This window comes from Delphinapterus leucas, chromosome X (genome assembly GCF_059928025.1).
Source record: "Delphinapterus leucas isolate spDelLeu-1000000601 "Yukka" chromosome X, BTC_Dleu_Yukka2, whole genome shotgun sequence".
In the NCBI taxonomy this organism is placed as follows: Eukaryota; Metazoa; Chordata; class Mammalia; order Artiodactyla; family Monodontidae; genus Delphinapterus; species Delphinapterus leucas.
Window position 1 is genome coordinate 91,651,276 of NC_143150.1, and position 23,699 is coordinate 91,674,974.

Sequence of the window (23,699 nt, forward strand, 5' to 3'; positions counted from 1 at the left end):
CAACCCTTCATAAGAATGCATGGGATTTCCATAAACATTTGTGAAATTAAATGCAACTGAGAAAGATACCCAGTGTAATACCACACTAATGGCTGTTTACATTTAATAATTAGAACGGAGATTTAAAATAATTAATTGAAATAAGAGCCAGTTAATCTACCAACGTGAACAAATTCTTTAAAAAGGTTAGGAGGGGGCTTCCCTGGTGGCGCAGTGGTTGAGAGTCCGCCTGCCGATGCAGGGGACATGGGTTCGTGCCCCAGTCCGGGAAGATCCCACATGCCGCGGAGCAGCTGGGCCCGTGAGCCATGGCCGCTGAGCCTGCGCGTCCGGAGCCTGTGCTGCGCGCCGGGAGAGGCCACAACAGTAAGAGGCCCGCATACCGCAAAAAAAAAAAAAAAAAAAAAAGGTTAGGAGGCTTTATACAATGTTTAATTCTTTTCTGGATGTGATAAGGCTTTGCTGATAGTTTCAGAGTGATTTCCCTGATTGCCTACAGGTAGTTTTAGTCCCCTTAGAGTTGATGAATTTATGTTGATATTCAGGAAGTCACTAGCACCACTGGAGACTTTGATCTAGTCCGCATTACGTACCACAAATGGCTGGTCACTCAAAAGAGACTTAAATTCAGTAAGATTATGTCTATAAATCATTATGTGGTAGGATACAGGAAATTAATAAAGACTCATGACTGCATCTTTTATTGTAGTTGAACCTTTATAAAGGTTTGATAAAAATCAAGATGTTTTCATTTCTTGTTTAAGAACATTGACCAGAAGCTTTCTGTGAGTTCTCAAAATTGCATTGAATTGTTGTGTCTTAATACATTTCAACAACACACCAAGAGTAGAAGGCAGAAGTACTGTGTGGAGAAGAACAGGCCAGTGCTCATGGGAGCTGTGGCTTCTCTACTGTGCTGAGTCTGTGATTTTTCACATTTATGTCATTTGTTTTAAATATTCAAACTTTAGTCAGTGGCTTAAAATATTAAGCAAATATTATGGCACCAATTGGTATTCAACAAAAAATTGGCTTTTTTTCTTTTTAAACTTTTAGGTAACATTTGATCCAGAGGTCTTTTTCAACATTCTACTGCCTCCAATTATTTTCCATGCTGGATACAGTTTAAAGAAGGTAAGGAATTTTTGCCAGTATTTCTTAAAGCACGGGAATCTCTGCTTTAATTTTCCTGTACAATATTCTAGTTTTTTTCCTTCTCTCAGATTGCTTATTACTGTGTTCTGTACCCACTCAGAGTGACTCATTTCTGTTTTAAAGTCTAGAACTCTTATCCATTGCTGGTGGGAATGTAAAATGGTATGGCCACTCTGGAAAACATGTTTGCAGTTTCTTATAAAACTAAAGTTGAAATTGCCATATGACCCAGCGATTTTATTTCTGAGGATTTATCCCAGAGAAATGAAAACTACTGTTTACACAAAAAACTGTACATGGTTGTTCATAATAACTTTATTTGTAATAGCCCCAAACTGGAAACAAACAAAATGTCCTACAATAGGTGAATAGTTAAACAAGCATCCATACCATGGATACTACTCAGCAATAAAACGGAACAAACTATTGACACACAAAACAGCCTGGATGGATCTCAAAGGCATTATGCTAAGTGAAAAAAATCCAATCTCAAAAGGTCACATACTATATGGTTTCATTTATATAGCATTCTAGAAATGACAAAATTATAGGGATGGAGAACAAATTATTGGTTGCCAGGGGTTAGGGATGGTGGGGATGTGAAGGGGAGGGGGTGGCTGTGACTATAAAGTGGGTAGCATGAGAGAAATCTTCATGGCAGTGGGACAGTTCTGCATCTTGATTGCAGTGGTGGTTACAAGAATCTACACGTGTGATAAAATGACATAGAACTGTGCACACACATGGTACCAATGTCAGTTCCCTGGCTTTGATATTGCACTACAATTATGTGAGATATAACCAGTGGAGGAAAATGTGTGAAGGTACCACGGGACCTCTCTGCACTATTTTTGCAACTTCTGTGAATCTATAATTACTCCAAAGTAAAACGTTTAAAAAATATCATTATTGAGGGAGGGTCATTGTGTTCAGCAGCAAGGTTGGGCCTAAGCCCCTAGATATTTAAAATACCAAATACCTTTATAAATAGTGTGAGTGGCTCCCTTCCTCCCCATTGTGGGACTATTCTGTGAAAATTTAGCCTTCAAAAGGGCCTTCTTCAGATAACAGCCAAGGACCTTGTTTCAGCTGTCTTTCTGAAAGGGGACTAAAGGAAACCTTTTCAGTGAGCCTAGAGAAGAGAGATCTTGGCTGCCAATAAAACTCAGTAACATCCTTAGGAAGTAGAGAATGCCTTCAAAGTTGATAAACCTCTAGATAGATCAATCAAGGTAAAAAAAAAAAGAGGAAAGAAACAAATTACCTATATTAGGAATGAAAGAGGGGACATCAGTATAGACCCTTCATACATTAAAAGGACAATAAGAGAATAATATGAACAACTTTGTACCAATAAATTTGACAACCCAGGTGAAATGGACAAATTTCTCGAAAGGCACAAATTACCAAAACTGACCCAAGAAGAGATGGAAAGCTTCAACAGCCCTATATTAATGAAATAAACTGAGTTCATAGTTTAAAACCTTTATGTAAGCTCAGATGGCTTCACTGGTGAATTCTATCTAGTATTTAAGGAAGAAATAATGAGTCCTACACAAAATCTTTCAGAACATAGAGGAGGGAACAGTTACAACTCATTTTATGAGAGGGTGCCTGCCCATCAGGCTGGTTCTTTTGTCAGAGCAACTCTGCAGTTTTCAGAAGGTTTTTAAACTCTTCCCAACCCACACAAATATAGTTATTTATGGAGCATATGATATAAAGAACTTTGCATGTATCCTTTATTTCGGTTTTTATGTACATTATTTCTGATCATCACAGAAACTCTGTAAGAATGTGAGGGTGGTAGATTACCTCACACCCCTTCTCCCCCAGGTTTCCAACTCATTTATAAACAGACACAAGGAGCTAACTGGCAACTGAATGATCAATTTATGACCCAAAGTCCCTGGTGACGCATCTTGGACGATATAGTTTAGCCCTTGGTAATGGGGCTCCTTACTGCCGACCTCATGAATTGAAGACAAATGCCCTTTAGCCACCAAGTCGGTCACAGTCACAGATACGGAGGCTGAAATGGAGAGATCCTAGAAATTGTTGGGCCTACCAAAGGCTGCCTCTTTTGCTCATAGCATGGAGGCCATAGGAGCAAGAGCACTCCCCCACTTTCCGTAAGAGAGTCAAGGCTACAAGTCAGGGTCAAGCCAATCTCGCCCTTCAGAGATCACATGGCCCCTTCTTACTGCATCACCTTCAAGGGAGGAGGGATAGAACTTAAGTCCCCTCTCCACAATGGATGCCTGAGGAGCAGGAGGCTGTGTTTCTGCACACCAGCCCAACGCACATCTGGACACTCACAGACATGTAGAGAATGTCCTGCATTTTACTGATGATGAAGCCAAATTGAGAACGATTAAGTGACGTTTGAGGTTATGTAGGTGGTGCAGGACTGAGTCAAGGTTATGCCTGTCTGTCTGACTGGAGGACCTAGAGTTGTTCCTCTGTGTTACATTCTTTCCAGATATAGGTTTTCTGTACCGAAGAAGTATCCTTTTTCACACTTATTTATGAGGTTGCCAAAGTAATCTGAATCTATATGTCAGCTATTGACATGTAAAAAATGGTAGATGATCTTACAGGTATAAATAATGTTATTCTTTATCTGAATAAAGAGTTTGGGAGCTGCTCTTAAGATCAAATGGGTGATGAATAACTTGGTATTTTAAACAACTAAACTTAATGTATAATCAAGGTCATAGTTGCTTTAAAGTGAAACCAAACCATTGGTTGTGAAAGCCACTCTAATGGCTAAAAATCCCTTAGTGTTTGCAGAGCCTTCCCTTTGTCAGCTTCATTTTCTCAGAAGAAAACCAAATAACAGGCTTTGCCAGTTACCAACTTAAGTTGTTTTTGAAATGCTAGTCTTAAAGGTTATTATTAGCTCTTAGTTTAGTCTCTTTCCTTTTTAATCAGGCACCTAAATAGTTGGTACTTATGTGGTTGCCATCTCTGATTAAATGTTCCCAATTAAATGTGTAATAAGTGTTTCACCATTTAACTGGTATGTAAACAGATTCATACCCTTTGACCTATGTACATGTAGTTGTCATTCAGACATGGGCCTTCTTTTTTCTAACTTGAAAAAAGTACCATGGTCTTAGCTCTGATTTTGTGCTACCACCCAGTTTGCTTAGAGGGCATTGGCAGGGAAAGAATTCACCTATAGAAGCTTTCATGTTTTGTGCATTTCCCCCAATACACACACACATACACACACACACCATGTTCAAATTTGTCAGGGGAATGGGCGATGATAAGGTTTCCCAAGGAGCAGGAATGTAAGGCTTAGAATGGTACAACTAGGAATTGGGATGCCGGGTGGATTTTCATTGAATGCAAACCTTCTCATCCTGATCTGTTTTAGGTTTATATTCTCAAAGGCTTTACCAGGGCATGTCATCTCCTTTTGTTTCTTTTTGCCATTCTATAATGGAAAGGAAAAAGAAGGGAGAGACTGAACCAGTCATGGCCATGTGAACCACACGTGACTGTGAACTGTCAAGGCCAAATAAGAAGATGATGAAAGATACAGGATTCCACTAGACACCTCCTGTCCTTCTTCCCTAAAAGGATGTGGTGGGAATCAAGGAGGGCATCTTGTGCGGTGAGAGTGCAATGCCTTGGGGTCAGAAGACCTGCTTTCCAGTTCTGGTGCTGCGGTTTGGTAGACATGTGACTTCAGGCAGCTCACATCACACTTTTGAGCCTTAGTTGTCTCTCATATAAAATGGTCCAAAAACACCTTCATGATGAGGTTGTTGTGAGAATTGGATGAGCTAATATGCGAAAGTACTTTGTAAACTATGAAGTATATAATGAAATACTAGGTGTAATAATATACAAATAAGTGGCATGTTATACCTTTTCAAGGTGCAATAAAATTCCAGTTCATATCAACAGATATGAATGGGATGGGTAATTTGTGTGTGTGTGTGTGATTTTAGAATATATCATGAATGCATTTTTGGTGGTAGATTTACATTTCTAATTTTCTGCTTTGGCTAATATCATAAATACAAATTTACTTAATATATTCAAACCAACCATAGGAATGATTACCCAAAAGAAAGCCGAGTGGCAAGGGAAAGCACATCTAGGATTAAAATTTTGCTCCTGGATACTTCGCATGGGTTTCATTGGTCTCATGTCTTGTCCTTGATGCACTCCCTCCCTGGTTTAAGCACTTGATGGAGCTTTTAAAGGCAAGTAGGTCACAGTTGTTGGGTTTTTTTTTGAAGTCTAATTTTTTTTTTCAAAACAGTGGCATATAAATGCATTAGCATTAAAAAAAGACTGAGGACAATGACTGATTTAGGAGGCAAACATAATGTGTCTGTAATATGTACAGGCAGTACCTTCATTTGATGACTGTCAGTGTGGGAAGCCCTTGAAGGATTCTGTTCTGAGCAGGTGGTTTAGGGGCACTAGGGGTTCTTTGATGCCTTCTTCACAGCCTCAGAGAGGGGCAGGCATTGGGGAAGGCTGAAGCCAAGGTCTTAGGTCCTCTGTCTGGAATGCAGGCCAGTGGTCGCCTGCAGCCCTTTGTCTGATCAGACTTCGTGAAGGCTGCTTGATCCAGGCTGAGTGCTTCTTCTGTGCCCTCTCTTTCCCTGATGGTGCTTAGCTCACATGCTGGGGCTCTCCTGCCTTTTAAAATTTCTAGATAAAGTGTTCCTGGTTCCTGTTTAATTAGGGTGTTTAGGGGATTTTGTTTTTCTGTTTTTGTTAAATAGTTATGATTGTCCAGTGTGAACAGCTTTATGCCTTGAGAAGTAAGGATCATGTCTCAGGGTCCCAAGAACATGGATTTTCCCCATCAGAATATCCACAGGCCCAGTGATTTATGAGAAGTAAATTCATGTGTGTGTGTGTGTGTGTGTGTGTGTGTGTACACATACTTTTAAATTTGCCCATCTTAGATGAACTACCTGTTTCTTGTTTCTCCACACCTATCTCTATTTTTCCTCTTTCCCGGGCTCCAAAGATTAATTCAGATGAATATCAGAAGACGCCTCCGATGCTGAGTTAACCAGAAAGCTCCTTAGCACTTTCATAGCTTATTAGTTTCAAACTTATATCTGTAATGTTCTTCTAAAGTACCACCATAACTGGAAGTGACTAGTTGAATCCCTAGGGTAAAATAGTTTGGGTTAAATCTGTGAAAATGATTGGTCTACTTACACACACATAATACTCTCTCTCTCTCACACACGCACACACACACACAAAACACACAAAATGTAATTTAATATAATCAGCCAGAGTAGTTTTTTCTGAAATTTACTAAGGCCTTGCTTGCTTGCTTACTGATTGGTAGGACAAAGGATATCTTAAAACCATGATTTTCTAAGGCTAAATAGCATTATTCAGGAGTAACTTCAGTTGTTAATTAATATAATGGAAGCAGTAAGTAAAGTTTCACTTTTTAGAGACTTGTAGTGTTTCTAATGTTCACTGTCAAAATTCACAATGTGATTCCTGCTTTTTTGTTTTATTCAGAGACACTTTTTCAGAAACCTTGGGTCTATTCTGGCCTATGCCTTCTTGGGGACTGCCGTTTCCTGCTTCATTATCGGGTAAGTGACGCTTTGTCATATAACCAAATTACCACACTTCCAAAGAGATGAGATCCACATGGGTCCACAGAATCCAATATTTTCCCCAGCTTTATTGAGATATAATTGACACATAACATTGTGAAAGTGTAGGGTATACAGTGTGTTGATTTGACACACTTATAAATTGCAAAATGATTACCACCATAGTATTAGCTACCACCTTCATCCGGTCACATGGTTACCATTTCTTTTTTTGTGGTAAGAACATGTTAGCAACATTCAAGTGTGTGGTAAAGTATCATTAGCTATAATCACTATGTTGTACATTAGATCCCCAAACTTATTAATCTTGTTACTGGAAGTTTGTACCCTTTGAGCAACACCTCCCCATTTCCCCCACCCCCCCCCAGCCCCTGGCAAGGGCCAGATTCCAGTATTTTGATGTTTATGATGATTGTAATTAAGATCTAGAGTTACATTGACCAGTGTGGTAGCTATGAGCCACATGTGGCTGTTTAAATTGAAATTAAGATTCATTAACACTGAAATAAAATAAAACCCAGTCCCCAGATCTTAGTTTCTAATAGCATTCTTCAATGAAAAGAACCAGGGTCCCTTGCAGAAATGGCTGATTCTAGGACTGGGGCAGCAAATATACAAAATGACAATGGAGCATCTTATAGTGTCAGAGAGTAAGGAAGTGCTCAGAAAACAAACAAAAAGGATATGGAGCATGTCAAAGGGACACAGAGCCAACCTGAAAACCCCCCCTCCCTGATGGCTAAAGAACAACAAAAGAAATAACATTGTTTTGGATTATCACCCAAAGTATAAAACAAATATATTTGAGTCTATACTGATATAAATAAATGATTGGATGAATAAATAAATGGGGGAGAAGTGACAAATCTGTGCAGAAGAATTCCAAATAATTTATGCAGATATAGCCCCCCTCAAGGAGATGAAGCTTGGGCCTTCCCCCCTTTGATTGTGGGCTGTGCATAGTGACTTCCTTCCAAAGAGTACAGCATGCAAAGGAAGAAGAAAGAGTAGCTTTACAGAGGAGAAACCAGGCAAACATTGCCTCAGCCAGATGATCAAGATTAACACCAAAATTGGTAAATCATGTTGATACGCTGTACCTTTGATATCTGTGATGAGAATGGCACTTACTGCTGTGTCTTCCTCCCAAAATCACATTACCTCAGTCTAATCATGAGAAAAAAAAAATCAGACAAGTCCCACATTCTGCAAAATACCTGACCAGTACTCCTCCCCAACTGCCAAGGTCATCAAAAACAAGCAAAGTCTGAGAAACTGTCACAGCCAAGAGGAGACAAAAGAGATATGATGACTAAATGTAATGTGGTATCCTGGATGGAATCCTGGAACAGAAAAGGGATATTAGGTAAAAACTAAGGAAATCTGACTGAAATGTGAACTTTAGTTAATTAAAAAAAAATTAGCTGGAAAGCTGGAGGTAAAAGCAGGAGGCTTTTATGCCACTAAAACAGGAGGGGCTTGGACTTCGTCCTTTAAGAGAGACAAGCCACTGAAGAGTGACAGGTTAGATAACTGGTGTCGGTGACTATAGGGAAAACGCTACCACGGAGAAGTCTATTGCTCAGATCTAAGCTTATGATAGAAGGAAATGGAGAGGAAGGTCTAGTTTCAAGAAATATTTAAAAAGTAGGTGAAAGAAGCCTTTGATAAGCAACAAAGAGCAAATCAACTCTGTATCATAGAATTCCTGTGAATTGAAATATAACTGTTTAGGTGTCTGGAACAGTGTCAATGTCTGGCACACAGTAGGCAAACACTAAGTCATAGCTATTTATTCTCAAAAGGATTCAATTCTGCAAATAGTTCTTGAACTTCTAGCTTCGTCAATCTACTGTTCTAGACACCTAAGGTACAAAGATGAGCAATGATACGGTCTTGACCTTTAAGAATCTTATTATTGGGGGTTAGCTGTAGGGTACAATGAGTCTATTCTGTGGCTATTTATTTTTGGCATTTTATACTTTTCAATGTCGTTGTAAATGGGATTTTCTTAATTTCTCTTTATTCTGTGGTTGTTTTTATTCCCCCAGTCCCTACAGCTGTTACCAACACACACACACACACACAGACACACACACACAGACACACACACACACCCTTAATAACATGTACTAGGCCTTTTAACACTCTTCACTCCTCCCAATTTGTCAGCTGTCCTGTAGGAAATGTGCTCTGGCCAAGTTGAAATATTAACTTGGTGGTCCTTCTTGGGCCATATCACATTCTGCACAGTATAAGGAGGGCTGCTGCTGGCCTGCCTAACCCATGCAAAGAGTGAGAAGCCAGGTATGTCCATGAGTATGCTGATATTTTAATGGGATGTTCAAAGAGTTTTGCCTCTCTTCCCTTCTTTGAAATAATTATTGGCAGAGAAGGTTGACCAGTTAGATCTTTGTGGCCAACCCATTTTTTTTTTTCTCTCCAGCTTCATCCAGTCCACTCATTTCCATGACTTTAAATGCATTGTCTTAGAATCCTGGGAGTTTTGTAGCAATTCATTACCCATTTTGCAGGGTTCTTTCTCTTCCTTTCTTCCCTACTACCCAGTTGCTTAAAATGCCCTAACTGTTGCTAATTGAGGATCATACTTTATAGCTGTAAATAAGCACAGTTTTTTAAAATGGAGTGTTCAGATATTTCAGCAAGATGACATTAACTGCGGACCATTACTTGGTGCCAAAGTCTTATTTGCACATGTTCCTGGTAAGTGTCCAAGCACAGCAGCTGCCCGATGTTTTCACAAACCTCTCTGGAAGTACAGTATTCTAGTACTCCGCTACTCGCTCATTTGCCAGGTTACTCGATTAGATGGGTTTCTTTTCTTTTTTTTTCCTTCTGACATAGTTTACCTTCCCTTCTTACAGAAATCTCATGTATGGTGTGGTGAAGCTCATGAAGATTGTGGGGCAGCTCTCGGATAAATTTTACTACACGGATTGTCTCTTTTTTGGAGCAGTTATCTCTGCTACTGACCCAGGTATTTGCATATTTGGCCTTATCATTATGATGTTTTATTATTTAAATCTTAAAAAGCTCAGAGCAATCATTAACTTTCATTACAGTAGGGAGACTGTAGTGTTAACATGGAACAGTGGAGGAAGAGACCAGTAAGTGGTCTAACAGACTTAGATGGCTTTTCTAAGTGCCTGCATTTCCCTTTTCTTCTTCTTCTTCTTATTGTAAAAAAAAAAAAACATAAAATTTACCATCTTAATCATCTTCAGGTGTATAGTTCAGCAGTGTTGAGTATATTCACATTGTTGTGTAACCAATCTCCAGAACCTTTTCATCTTGCAAAACTGAAACTCTATACCCATTAAGCAACATCTCCCCATCCTCCCCCCACCCCACCCCCAAGTCCTGGGCAACCACCATTCTACTTTCTGTCTCTATGAGTTTGACTACTGTAGATACCTCATATAAGTGGAATCATCAGAAGTTGTCTTTTTGGGTCTGGCTTATTTCATTAGCATAATGTCCTCAAGATTCATCTATGTTATAACATGTGTCAGAATTCCCTTCCTTTTAAACCTGAATAATATTCCATTGTATGAATATACCGCATCTTGTTTATCCATCCATCTGCCAACAAGCCCTTGGGTTGCTTCCACCTGTATTTCCCTTTTGTCTTTCATTTTAGAATGTCTAATTTAGTCATAATTTTTACACTTAGACTGTCTTTTTTCTCAGTGTTGTGCTTTTTCATTCTTTTAGGAAACCTATCATTTGGTTTAAATAATACCTTTGCTTAGTAGAAATGCACACCAGTACCTGTAGTGAATGTAATTTAATTTGTAAAGTCCTTTTGTGCAATGTTCCTGCACACTGTGATGTGGTTCCTATTCATAAATCTCTTACCTTGTATTTTTCAAGTGTTAGTTGAACCAGTTCTTAAAAGTGGAATTAGTATATACCCTTCCTCCCCTGCAGCTCAAAGCAAACAAACAAGCTCTCCTCTCCAAGTTGGAACCCATAATTGAATTGGTTCACATAAAGTAGTTATGGCTATTCTTTCCTCTAGTGTTAACTACTGAGAGTGTCATTGCAGGGAAAGAATTTATGGAGAAAGAGCTGATCTTGTTCTTACAGTACAGATGGAAAGGTCTTTTCGTTGTCTATGATGTCCTCTAACATTCTGGGCAGTAATGATCTCTAAGATATACAGATTCCCACCATGCCCCACCTCCACTTCACCGTGCCTCTTGGGGGGGTCCTCTAGATCAGCGCTACCCAGTAGACCTTTCTGTGATGATAGAAATGTTCTATAGTCTTCCCAATCCTTTATGGTAGCCAGTAGCTACGTGTGGCTATTGAGCACTTGAAATGTGGGATAGTGCAAGAAGAACTGATTTTTGAACTTTATGCTCAGTAATTTAAGTTTAAATGGCTACATGTGGCTAGTGGCTACCGCATTGGATAGCACAGCTCTAGACAGTTGTGTAGCTCTGAAAACCCTTGATGATCCAAAAACCGTTGATCTCTCACCACCCCCCTATTTTTTTTTTTTATGTTTTGAAAAAATTTTTTTCCTTTTTTTTTTTTTTTTTTGGCCGCACCACGAGGCATGTGGGATCTTAGCTCCCTGACCAGGGATCGAACCCATGACCCCTGCAGTGGAAGTGTGAAGTCCTAACCACTGGGCCACCAGGGAAGTCCCTCTCACCCCCCTGTTTTCTTACAGACACTCTAAGTAAATTGATACTGAAGACTTGGCTGGTTGAAGCACCCTTGTTTGTGAGAAGAATGTGGGATGTGGAGTTGCAGGTGGTGGTTTGAGTCCTAGCCCTGCCAGTCAGTAAGCGGGTAGCCTGGGCACACTTTATCTCCTGAGCATCAGTCTCCTCATTTATGAAGTAGGAATAATGGTACCTGTTTCCTATTGTGAAGGGCTACTGTGAAGATTAAATGAGATAATGCATGTAAAGTGTTGAGCATAGCATCCGCTGATTATGTTGGTCTCTATCAACATCTTCTGACTCAGGCAGAGATTTCTCTGTTTTACCTCTGTGTGTGTGTGTGTGTGTGTGTGTGTAATAGGTTAGCACTTAACCTAAGCACTGTGAAAAGTAGCTTTATTATTCTAACACTACAATGTCTGTGACATCTCCAGATGTGTGTCTGTTGAGAAATGATTCTATATAAGTTTAAGAAAGGTATTTAGTGTCTCTGAAAATATATTACTAACTATACTCATCTATAACTTTATTACTGAAATCTTATTAGTACCACCAATAAGCAAAGGGAAGTTAGTGTAACATAAAGATTACTGATACTGTTTTCTGAGCCATAGTGTCGCTTCATTTAATTGGATGGAAAGGCTTATTTTTCCAGATTATCTTTGTAATTGTTTACTTCACTTTAATGTGTCCATGCTGTGGTAGAAAATAATGGAAGGCATTACCATGACACACCACTCTTATTTGTCCTGTGAAGATTGGCACAGTAAAGGTTTTATAGAAATGAAAGTTCTAGAAAATTGAAACTTTAAACTTGTTAAACATCAGGACATTAACTTTAACTGCTTTTTAATGGAAATCTTTCTGAAATGTAGAATGTTTTTGTAAATTAAAAGTGTTTTACCAGCTTCCTAAAAATCTGTTGTTTGAGAACTTGGGCCATAAAAGAAATAAAAACTTTAAGTGCAGAGTTAGAGGGGAACCATAAGACCAAATTGACTTCTTGTGCCTGGTGCATCAAACAGAAATTCTGGTATTGGGATATGTAGTGGTATTGATGGATATGAAAGAGTAAGAGTCCTTGTCCCTGATTTCACTGTACTTGGCTCTTGTGTTTGGTCTTTCCGTTGATGGGGGCAGCCTGTGCATGGTATGCTATAGGCTGCTCTGTGACCAGGAGCCCTCTCCATTCCGTGGTTATGTGTCATGGGTGCCACGTGCCATCTTTGTGGACTGTTACTTAAATGGATCCACAATTCAGGAAAGAAAATATAAGTTTCCAACCTGTAGTATTGCTACATTCATAAGCAGCTACCAGAGAAAATGAGCGCCATTCCTTCTTGTGAACCATTATGCAGTGATTCCTCTCACTGGAATCCTGTCACTTCTATACCCCTTGAGTCAATCAGACCCACTCACAGGTTTCAAAAGCTGTGATCTGTGCTGTCAGAGAGTAATTCTCTAGTTGCACCACCCAGGCTGGTCAGTCTTTTGCTTAGTCTTTGAGACTGAGTTCAAATTTGCCACCTGCCTGGTTATTCTTCCTTTACTGCTTCAGTCAGTAGCTCCCACAGCTCTTGAGTCAGGTCTATTTTCTACATAACATTACTTGCCGCTTTGTACTGAGCGTTCGCAAGTGCTAAGTACTCTTTAGTACACAGATGGAGTGTTCAGGGAAAGTTAATTGAAGGAACAAAGTCAGGTTCTTGATTTTTCCTTCTTTCTCTTTCCACCGTTCTTTCATTTTTCCCACTGCTTTTTAGATACCTGTACCAGCAGTCTTCAGTCAGTGAATTGTAATTTCTCAGTCCATGTCCAGTTGGAAACAGCTGCTGTGACCTTGTTCTCTCTGATTGCAAGGGTCCAGCTGTGGGGGGAGCCACTCACCCAGTCTGTCATCCCCTTCCTACCCCCACCCCCGCATCATCTTCTGGTTGTCCACACCCGTAGTCCTCATCTTGGTTGGGCACAGGCTTGCCCAGGAGGGACATGGCCGACTTCCTGCCTTGCTTTCTAAGGTGATGGGCAGGGAGAATGAGAAACTGAATTTCAGAACAGCCAAATTCAGACCAGTACAAAGTGTTAATTATTAATTATGCAGAGCTAGTGTTTATTGTCATAAATAAATGAGTTAACTACACATTATTATTTTTTTTTTACTCCTGGTACAGTATTTTAGGAAAATAGTGTTTAAAAGTCAAAGGGGCTTTTGAAAATCATGTACTCAAGGCTTCGCTTTACTCTGTCTTTGGACTTTGCTGTGCACTACTGGATGGCTTCCGTTTGCCCCTCCACATTTCCACACTACCCTTCCCCACTCTCTTCTTGGCACTGGGAGGCTGACTGGTATGGAAGATTGCAAAGGTTCCTTTGCCTTCTACTTTCCCATTGGATTTGTCCGCGGGGAGAGCACCAGTGGGAGACTGGGAGGAGGCTAGACATGCAGGGTCCCTGTGGGCTGGCTGTGTCCCTTGAACAAAGGTCACGGCTCCTGTTGGGTGACCCTCTCCACACAGCTCCTGGTTCTGGCAAACACTCCTTCCCTGGACTCTTTGAGCCTAGGGATGGTATAAAAGCTCCCTGTTTTCAGCCACAGGTACTGCCCTCCCCCTCTCCCGTGCTCTCTACACACTTCTATAAATAATGCCTTTATAAACACTTCTCAAATTACTCATCTGTTTCCTGCCAGAACCCTCGCTGATAAAGTCCTGGGACCCAGGTGTCCTGGGCTGCCAGCCCTGTGCTCTGTTCGTTGAGATTAGCCTCCACCAGTCTTGAGTCCCTGACTGACTGATGTGAACAGAGGCCTCTGGTGCCAACCGCCAGTGGACGTACTGTATGAGTAATAGATAAAATTTCTCTCGGGTTTGACCACTGAGATTTTGGGAGGTTTGTTGCGGCAGCAGAAAGTAGCCCACCACACAGGGCCTGTTTTCTCATCTCTAAATTGGGAGATATGATACTACTACCTTCCTAGGGTTTTCATGAGGACTAAATGAGATTGTAAAATGTTTAGCATAGTGCCTGCTTCCCGGTAAGACCTTAACCATTGTTATTATTATCATTGTTAATGTTTCTTCAACATTGGGTTCAAAACAAGACAATTCTTGTGTCATATAACGATAAACTAAGAGTAGAGGTTTTGTATTAGTCAGGTTTCTTCAAAGAAACAGAATAAATAGGAGACATGTGTGTGTGAGGGGGAGAGGGAAAGAGACATATTGATTGACTGACTGCTTGATTGTAACGAATTGGCTTATGTGATTATGGAGGCTAAGAAGTCTCAAGATCTGCAGTGCAAAGGCTGGAGAACCAGGAGATCCAATGCTGTAGTTCCAGTCTGGGTCCAAAGACAGGCAGAGAAAGTGAATTCTCCCTTACTCTGCCTTTTTTGTTCTAGTGAAACCTTCAACAGACCACATGAGTCCCACCCTCATTGAGGCGGGCCATCTGCTTTACTCAGTCTACTGATTCAAATGTTAATCTCATCCAGAACCTCACAGACACATCCAGAATAGTGTTTAATCGAATATCTGGGCACCCCATGGTCCAGTCAAGTTGACAAGTAAAATTAACCATCACAGGTTTTATGTAAGGAGCCACACATATCGTTAATGTAATAAATAATCCAGAAAACAAGAAATTTTTTTAGCCTAATCCCTAAAGATTTTTCCTGTTGTGTAACTTGACAAACTGTTTTCAAGGGTGGAAGAAAGAGATTGACCTTGTTTGTGTCTTGTTTTATGCAGATGACATGTCTGTCCTTTAGGAAGTATGCCTGCTGGTGATGCCCCCTGTTGATGTCTGGTTAACATCTGAAAGCTTAGAGTGGTGGTTTTAGTGCCTAGATTTACGATTATCTGGAGCAGCCTCATGATTATAGTTGACATTTTTCAACTCCAAATTATTTTTTGTTTACTCTCAATAAATGAGTTGAACTTTTTGAAAAGAAAGGCGTGATGGGAAGTGGTTTCAGAATCTCCCTTAATCCCTAACAAAAATAGAGAAAGCAAGACAAGCAAAAAAGAAAACACAGACTCTACTAGCTGACAGAGTATCTCCATGAATCCCCAGTTATCAACTGGGGGGGTCAAACTACCTGTAGCAGTGAGACTTAGGGATAAGAACAGCAGCTGTGCTGGAGGAAGCAAAGGAAAGAGGGGCTGCTGGTCATTTTGATTGTCAGGGAACCTAGAAATTTCCCACAAGTATTCACAGTCAAAAGGAGGGATCCCCACTGGGAGCAAAGAATTTTATGGTTGTATTGGATAACATCAGTGAATATTGGGAGGAGGCTTTTCAGGCTCTAATTTGTGGGGGAGGGCAAGGAGACTGGAGGAGGCGTGAGGCTGCTGGAGTGACCTGGGCCCTCAGACCTCTCAGGAAATTCCTTGTAGAAGATCTCTCTGCAAGGACAGAGCCACTGCCTAAAAATGACCTGCTCGGACCACAGACCTTGATTGATGGGGCATTAAAGGAGAAAGAAAGCTCAGATAGTAATGGTGGAGAAGGCCAGAGGAAGTCGATCTGAGTATTGGCTACACCTCTGGGTGGCTACGCCTCTGGACCATATTTTTAATACTTCAATGTAAAACCAGAAGAGGGAGCCCTAGAGCCATGAAACTGGAAAAGCTGTTCTGGGCCTTCTACCCCCTACCCACCTCACTTAATATGGGCAGCAGAAATGGATTGAGGTTGAACTTCATGTAAATATAAGAAAAAAATGGGGATAACCCCTATGAATAATAAAGTTACAGATAATGAAGTCATACCAGAAGAAGAGGGTCCCAAAGCAGATGAAACTTTATTAACATTCCAACAGAAGCTAAAGTAAGTTAAGAAAATGATAGAAGTTATAAAAGAACTGTATACATCAGGATTGGAAAATTCAGAAATGAGAGGACTACACAATAGGGCGTTATGAAAAGAGAGCTGACAGAAAGGAATGGAGGGGGAACCCTTGGAGAAAAAGAGATGTAAAGTATTAAAACAATAAATTTGAAAATGGGTAAACCCCGAATGATAGTGTCAAGGAATATACATCAGTGGTCAAACTATAAGGAAGTGCAAGGAAATGATTCCTATAAATCATGTTACTGGTTACTTTTGAGTGAAGGAAGGGGCTTGAGATTGGGATGGAACATATTGTGGGGGGCTTCTGTGGGGGTTGGCAAAGTTCCATTTCTTGAACTGGATGATGGTTACAAGAGTGGTTGGCTTATAATAGTGCTAAATATTTGTTTGGTTTTGTTTTCTAATAGTATCAGTTAGTAATGCATTTGGCTGCAAATAACAGAAAAATCTGGCTAATACTAGCTTAAACAGAGAGCTGTTTAACTTGGCTAACAGCTCCGAGCTGGTGCCATGGCTGCCACTACAATCAGGCATCCAGGCACTCAGTCTTTCTAGGTCATTACCCTTGGGTTTCAGACACACCTTAGTTGCCCCATGGAGGCAAGATGACTGCACTGCGTCCAGTCTCCTCCCTCTTCCAGGCAGCAAAAGTGGCACTCACCACAAGGGAAGCTGAAGAAGTGAGTTTAGTTTTTCAGGTCCTTATGGCAGAAACTAACAAAGCAGAAGGTAGTTGGGTGTGAGTGTTGAAAGAGAACCCCGCCTGCATGTGTACATTTAGAGCAGTGGTTCTCAGCAGGGGGTGATTCTGCGCCACACCCCTCCCCCCACCCCCCTGCCCAGCAGACATTTGGCAATGTCTGGAGACATTTTTAGTTGTCACAACTTGGCAGGGGAGAATGTGCAGTGCTACTGGTATCTTGTGGGTAGAGGTCAGGGATGCTGCTAAACTGTCTTATGAGGCACAGGACAGCCCCCACGACAGAGTTATATGGCCCCGAATACCAGTAGAACTGAAGTTGAAAAACTCCAAAGCCCTTTCGGGTGGGTCCATAAAGTCAAAACTGATTTAATAATAATAGTAGTACATCATTTGTCTTTTTTACTTATGTTCTTTCACAAGTGTACCATTGAGTGGAGTTTTCCAGGGGCTATATAATGTGTGATACTGACTCTGTTGATCGAATGCAGAAACAGATGTGAGAACCATCTATCTTCCATTACTTCACATGTTAAAGAGATCTGAGAAAATGTAAAACAGTGGCTCTCTTCTCACTATTTTTTTTGTTGTTTTGGAAAATATAATTATTTTTCATTAAAAATATGTTAACATATAATGGTTTTACTAGTAATTTAAGCGAATAAATATTTAATTTTTTGTTTTATTCAATACAGTAAATATTGATACCTATAGCCCACAAAACTAAAGCTCTTTGGGGCCTCAAAATTTTCTAAGGGTGTAAAGAAGTCCTGAGATCAGAGGTATGAGAGCTGCTGGCCTGGAAAATAGCTGATTTTTTTAAAAAAATTTTAATATCATTTTTTCTTTTTATATAGCAGATTCTTATTAGTCATCAATTTTATACACATCAGTGTATACATGCCAATCCCAATTGCCCAATTCATCACACCACCATCCCCACCCCCCTGCCGCTTTCCCCCTTGGTGTCCATACATTTGTTCTTTACATCTGTGTCTCAGTTTCTGTGCTGCAAACCGGTTCACCTGTACGATTTTCTAGGTTCCACATATATACGTTAACGTATGATATTTGTTTTTCTCTTTCTGACTTACTTCAATCTGTATGACAGTCTCTAGGTCCATCCATGTCTCAACAAATGACCCAATTTTGTTCCTTTTTATGGCTGAGTAATATTCCATTGTATATATGTACCACATCTTCCTTATCCATTCGTCTGTCGATGGGCATTTAGGTTGCTTCCATGACCTGGCTATTGTAAATAGTGCTGCAATGAATATTGGGGTACATGTGTCTTTTTGAATTATGGTTTTCTCTGGGTATATGCCCAGTAGTGGGATTGCTGGATCATATGGTAATTCTATTTTTAGTTTTTTAAGGAACCTCCATACTGTTCTCCATAGTGGCTGTATCAATTTACATTCCCACCAACAGTGCAAGAGGGTTCCCTTTTCTCCACGCCCTCTCCAGCATTTGTTGTTTGTAGATTTTCTGATGATGCCCATTCTACCTGGTGTGAGGTGATACCTCATTGTAGATTTGATTTGCATTTCTCTAATAATTAGTGATGTTGAGCAGCTTTTCATGTGCTTCTTGGCCATCTGTATGTCTTCTTCGGAGAAATGTCTGTTTTGGTCTTCTCCCCATTTTTGGATTGGGTTGTTTGTCGCTTTCATATTGAGCTGTTTATATATTTTGAAGATTAATCCTTTGTCCATTGTTTCGTCTGCAAATATTTTCTCCCATTCTGAGGGTTGTCTTTTTGTCTTGTTTATGGTATCCTTTGCTGTGCAAAAGCTTTGAAGTTTCATTAGGTCCCATTTGTTTATTTGTGTTTTTATTTCCATTACTCTAGGAGGTGGATCAAAAAAGATCTTGCTGTGATTTATGTCAAAGAGTGTCCTTCCTATGTTTTCCTCTAAGAGTTTTATAGTGTGTGGTCTTACATTTAGGTCTCTAATCCATTTTGAGTTTATTTTTGTGTATGGTGTTAGGGAATGTTCTGATTTCATTCTTTTACATTGTACCTGTCCAGTTTTCCCAGCACCACTTATTGAAGAGACTGTCTTTTCTCCATTGTGTATCCTTGCCTCCTTTGTCATAGATTAGTTGACCATAGGTGCATGGGTTTATCTCTGGGCCTTCTATCTTGTTCCATTGATCTATGTTTCTGTTTTTGTGCCAGTACCATATTGTCTTGATTACTGTACCTTTCTAGTATAGTCTGAAGTCAGGGAGTCTGATTCCTCCAGCTCCGTTTTTTTCCCTCAAGACTGCTTTGGCTATTTGGCGTCTTTTGTGTCTCCATACAAATTTTAAGATTTTTTGTTCTAGTTCTGTAAAAAGTGCCATTGGTAATTTGATAGGGGTTGCATTGAATCTGTAGATTGCTTTGGGTAGTATAGTCATTTTAACAATATTGATTCTTCCAATCCAAGAACATGGTATACCTCTCCGTCTGTTGGTATCATCTTTAATTTCTTTCATCAGTTTCTTATAGTTTTCTGCATACAGGTCTTTTGTCTCCCTAGGTAGGTTTATTCCTAGGTATTTTATTCTTATTGTTGCAGTGGTAAAGGGGAGTGTTTCCTTAATTTCTCTTTCAGATTTTTCATCATTAGTGTATAGCAATGCAAGAGATTTCTGTGCATTAATTTTGTATCCTGCAACTTTACCAAATTCATTGATTAGCTCTAGTAGCTTTCTGGTGGCATCTTTAGGATTCCCTATGTACAGTATCATGTCATCTGCAAACAGTGACAGTTTTAGTTCTTCTTTTCCAATTTGTATTCCTTTTATTTCTTTTTCTTCTCTGACTGCCGTGGCTAGGACTTCCAAAACTATGTTGAATAATAGTGGCGAGAGTGGACATCCTTGTCTTGCTCCTGATCTTAGAGGAAATGCTTTCAGTTTTTCACCACTGAGAATGATGTTTGCTGTGGGTTTGTCGTATACGGCCTTTATTATGTTGAGGTAGGTTCCCTCTATGCCCACTTTCTAGAGAGTTTTTATCATAAATGAGTGTTGAATTTTGTCAAAAGCTTTTTCTGCATCTATTGAGATGATCATATGGTTTTTATTCTTCAGTTTGTTAATATGGTGTATCACATTGATTGATTTGCATATATTGAAGAAACCTTGCATCCCTGGGATAAATCCCACTTGATCATGGTGTATGATCCTTTTAATGTGTTGTTGGATTCTGTTTGCTAGTATTTTGCTGAGGCTTTTTGCATCTGTATTCGTCAGTGATATTGGTCTGTAATTTTCTTTTTTTGTAGTATCTTTGTCTGGTTTTGGTATCAGGGTGATGGTGGCCTCATAGAATGAGTTTGCGCGTGTTCCTTCCTCCTCAATTTTTTGGAAGAGTTTGAGAAGAATGGGTGTTAGCTCTTCTCTAAATGTTTGATAGAATTCACTTGTGAAGCCATCCGGTCCTGGACTTTTGTTTGTTGGAAGATTTTTAATCACAGTTTCATGTTCATTACTTGTGATTGTTCTGTTCATATTTTCTGTTTCTTCCTGGTTTAGTCTTGGAAGGCTATACATTTCTAAGAAATTGTCCATTTCTTCCAGGTCGTCCATTTTATTGGCATAGAGTTGCTTGTAGTAGTCTCTTAGGATGCTATGTATTTCTGTGGCGTCTCTTGTAACTTCTCCTTTTTCATGTCTAATTTTATTGATTTGAGTCCTCTCCCTCTTTTTCTTGATGAGTCTGGCTAATGGTTTATCAATTTTGTTTATCTTCTCAAAGAACCAGCTTTTAGTTTTATTGATCTTTGCTATTGTTTTCTTTGTTTCTATTTCATTTATTTCTGCTCTGATCTTTACGATTTCTTTCCTTCTGCTAACTTTGGGTTTTGTTTTTCCTTCTTTCTCTAGTTCCTTTAGGTGTAAGATTAGATTGTTTATTTGAGATTTTTCTTGTTTCTTTAAGTAGGCTTGTATAGCTATAAACTTCCCTCTTAGAACTGCTTTTGCTGCATCCCGTAGGTTTTGGATTGTCGTGTTTTCATTGTCATTTGTCTCTAGGTATTTTTTGATTTCCTCTTTGATTTCTTCAGCGATCTCTTGGTTATTTAGTAACGTATTGTTTAGCCTCCATGTGTTTGTGCTTTTTACATTTTTTCCCCTGTAATTCATTTCTAATCTCATAGCGTTGTGGTCAGAAAAGATGCTTGATACGATTTCAATTTTCTTAAATTTACTGTGGCTTGATTTGTGACCCAAGATATGATTTATCCTGGAGAATGTTCCGTGCGCACTTGAGAAGAAAGTGTAATCTGCTGTTTTTGGATGGAATGTCGTATAAATATCAATTAAATCTATCTAGTCTATTGTGTCATTTAAAGCTTCTGTTTCCTTGTTTGTTTTCTTTTTGGATGATCTGTCCATAGGTATAAGTGAGGTGTTAAAGTCACCCACTATTATTGTGTTACTGTCGATTTCCTCTTTTATAGCTGTTAGCAGTTGCCTTATGTATTGAGGTGCTCCTATATTGGGTGCATAAATATTTACAATTGTTATATCTTCTTTTTGGATCGATCCCTTGATGATTATGTGGTGTCCTTCTTTGTCTCTTCTAATAGTCTTTATTTTAAAGTCTATTTTATCTGATATGAATATTGCTACTCCAGCTTTCTTTTGATTTCCATTTGCATGGAATATCTTTTTCCATCCCCTCACTTTCAGTCTGTATGTGTCCCTAGGTCTGAAGTGTGTCCCTTGTAGACAGCATATATAGGGGTCTTGTTTTTGTATCCATTCAACAAAGCTGTGTCTTTTGCTTGGAGCATTTAATCCATTCACGTTTAAGGTAATTATCGATATGTATGTTCCTATTACCATTTTCTTAATTGTTTTGGGTTTGTTTTTGTAGGTCCTTTTCTTCTCTTGTGTTTCCCACTTAGAGAAGTTCCTTTAGCATTTGCTGTAGAGCTGGTTTGGTGATGCTGAATTCTCTTAGCTTTTGCTTGTCTCTAAAGCTTTTGATTTCTCCATGGAAGCTGAATGAGATCCTTGCTGGGTAGAGTAATCTTGGTTGTAGGCTCTTCCCTTTCATCACTTTAAGTATATCATGCTACTCCCTTCTGGCTTGTAGAGTTTCTGCTGAGAAATCAGCTGTTAACCTTATGGGAGTTCCCTTGTATGTTATTTGTCATTTTTCCTTTGCTGCTTTCAATAATTTTTCTTTGTCTTTAATTTTTGCCAATTTGATTACTATGTGTCTCCGTGTGTTTCTCCTTGGGTTTATCCTGTGTGGGACTCTCTGTGCTTCCTGGACTTGGGTGGCTACTTCCTTTCCCATGTTAGGGAAGATTTCGACTATAATCTCTTCTAATATTTTCTTGGGTCCTTTCTCTTTCTCTTCTACTTCTGGGACCCCTATAATGTGAATGTTGTTGCGTTTAATGTTGTCCCAGAGGTCTCTTAGGCTGTCTTCATTTCTTTTCATTCTTTTTTCTTTATTCTGTTCTGCAGCAGTGAATTCCACCATTCTGTCTTCCGGTCACTTATCCGTTCTTCTGCCTCAGTTATTCTGCTATTGATTCCTTCTAGTGTAGTTTTCATTTCAGTTATTGTGTTGTTCATCTCTGTTTGTTATTTCATTCTTCTAGGTCTTTGTTAAACATTTCTTGCATCTTCTTGATCTTTGCCTCCATTCTTTTTCTGACGTCCTGGATCATCTTCACTATCATTATTCTGAATTCTTTTTCTGGAAGGTTGCCTATCTCCACTTCATTTAGTTGTTTTTCTGGGGTTTTATCTTCTTCCTTCATCTGGTACATAGCCCTCTGCCTTTTCATCTTGTCTCTCTTTCTGTGAATGTGGTTTTTGTTCCCCAGGCTGCAGGACTGTAGTTCTTCTTGCTTCTGCTGTCTGCCCTCTGGTGGATGAGGCTATCTAAGATGCTTGTGCAAGTTTCCTGATGGGAGGGACTGGTGGTGGGTAGAGCTGGGTGTTGCTCTGGTAGGCAGAGCTCAGTAAATCTTTAATCTGCTTATGGGTGGGGCTGGGTTCCCTCCCTGTTGGTTGTTTGTCCTGAGGCAACCCAACACTGGAGCCTACCTGGGCTCTTTGGTGGGGCTAATGGCAGACTCTGGGAGGGTTCACGCCAAGGAGTACTTCCCAGAACTTCTGCTGCCAGTGTCCTTGTCCTCATGGTGAGACACAGCCACCCCCCGCCTCTGCAGGAGACCCTCCAACACCAGCAGGTAGGTCTGGTTCAGTCTCCTATGGGGTCACGGCTCCTTCCCCTGGGTCCTGATGTGCACACTACTTTGTGTGCGCCCTCCAAGAGTGGAGTCTCTGTTTCCCCCAGTCCTGTCAAAGTCCTGCGATCAAATCCCACTAGCCTTCAAAGTCTTATTCTCTAGGAATTCCTCCTCCCGTTGCTGGACCCCCAGGATGGGAAGCCTGACGTGGGGCTCAGAACCTTCACTCCAGTGGGTGCACTTCTGTGGTATAAGTGTTCTCCAGTCTGTGAGTCAGCCACCCAGCAGTTATGGGATTTGATTTTACTGTGATTGCGCCCCTCCTACCATCTCATTGTGGCTTCTACTTTGTCTTTGGATGTGGAGTATCTTTTTTGGTGAGTTCCAGTGTCTTCCTGTGGATGATTGTCCAACAGCTAGTTGTGATTCTGGTGTTCTCACGAGAGGGAGTGAGAGC

At 40.0% G+C, this 23,699-nt stretch overlaps 1 protein-coding gene across 1 annotated transcript in view; it reads left to right on the forward strand.

Moving 5' to 3' along the window:
* The window catches only part of SLC9A7 (solute carrier family 9 member A7), a 145,945-nt gene that overhangs the window by 69,920 nt on the left and 52,326 nt on the right, over window positions 1-23,699 (forward strand). Inside the window, exons 3-5 of the mRNA XM_089904934.1 lie at window positions 1,057-1,134; window positions 6,676-6,752; window positions 9,662-9,774. Coding sequence (XP_089761060.1) covers window positions 1,057-1,134; window positions 6,676-6,752; window positions 9,662-9,774 — 268 coding nt within the window. The remainder of the gene's footprint in view (window positions 1-1,056; window positions 1,135-6,675; window positions 6,753-9,661; window positions 9,775-23,699) is intronic.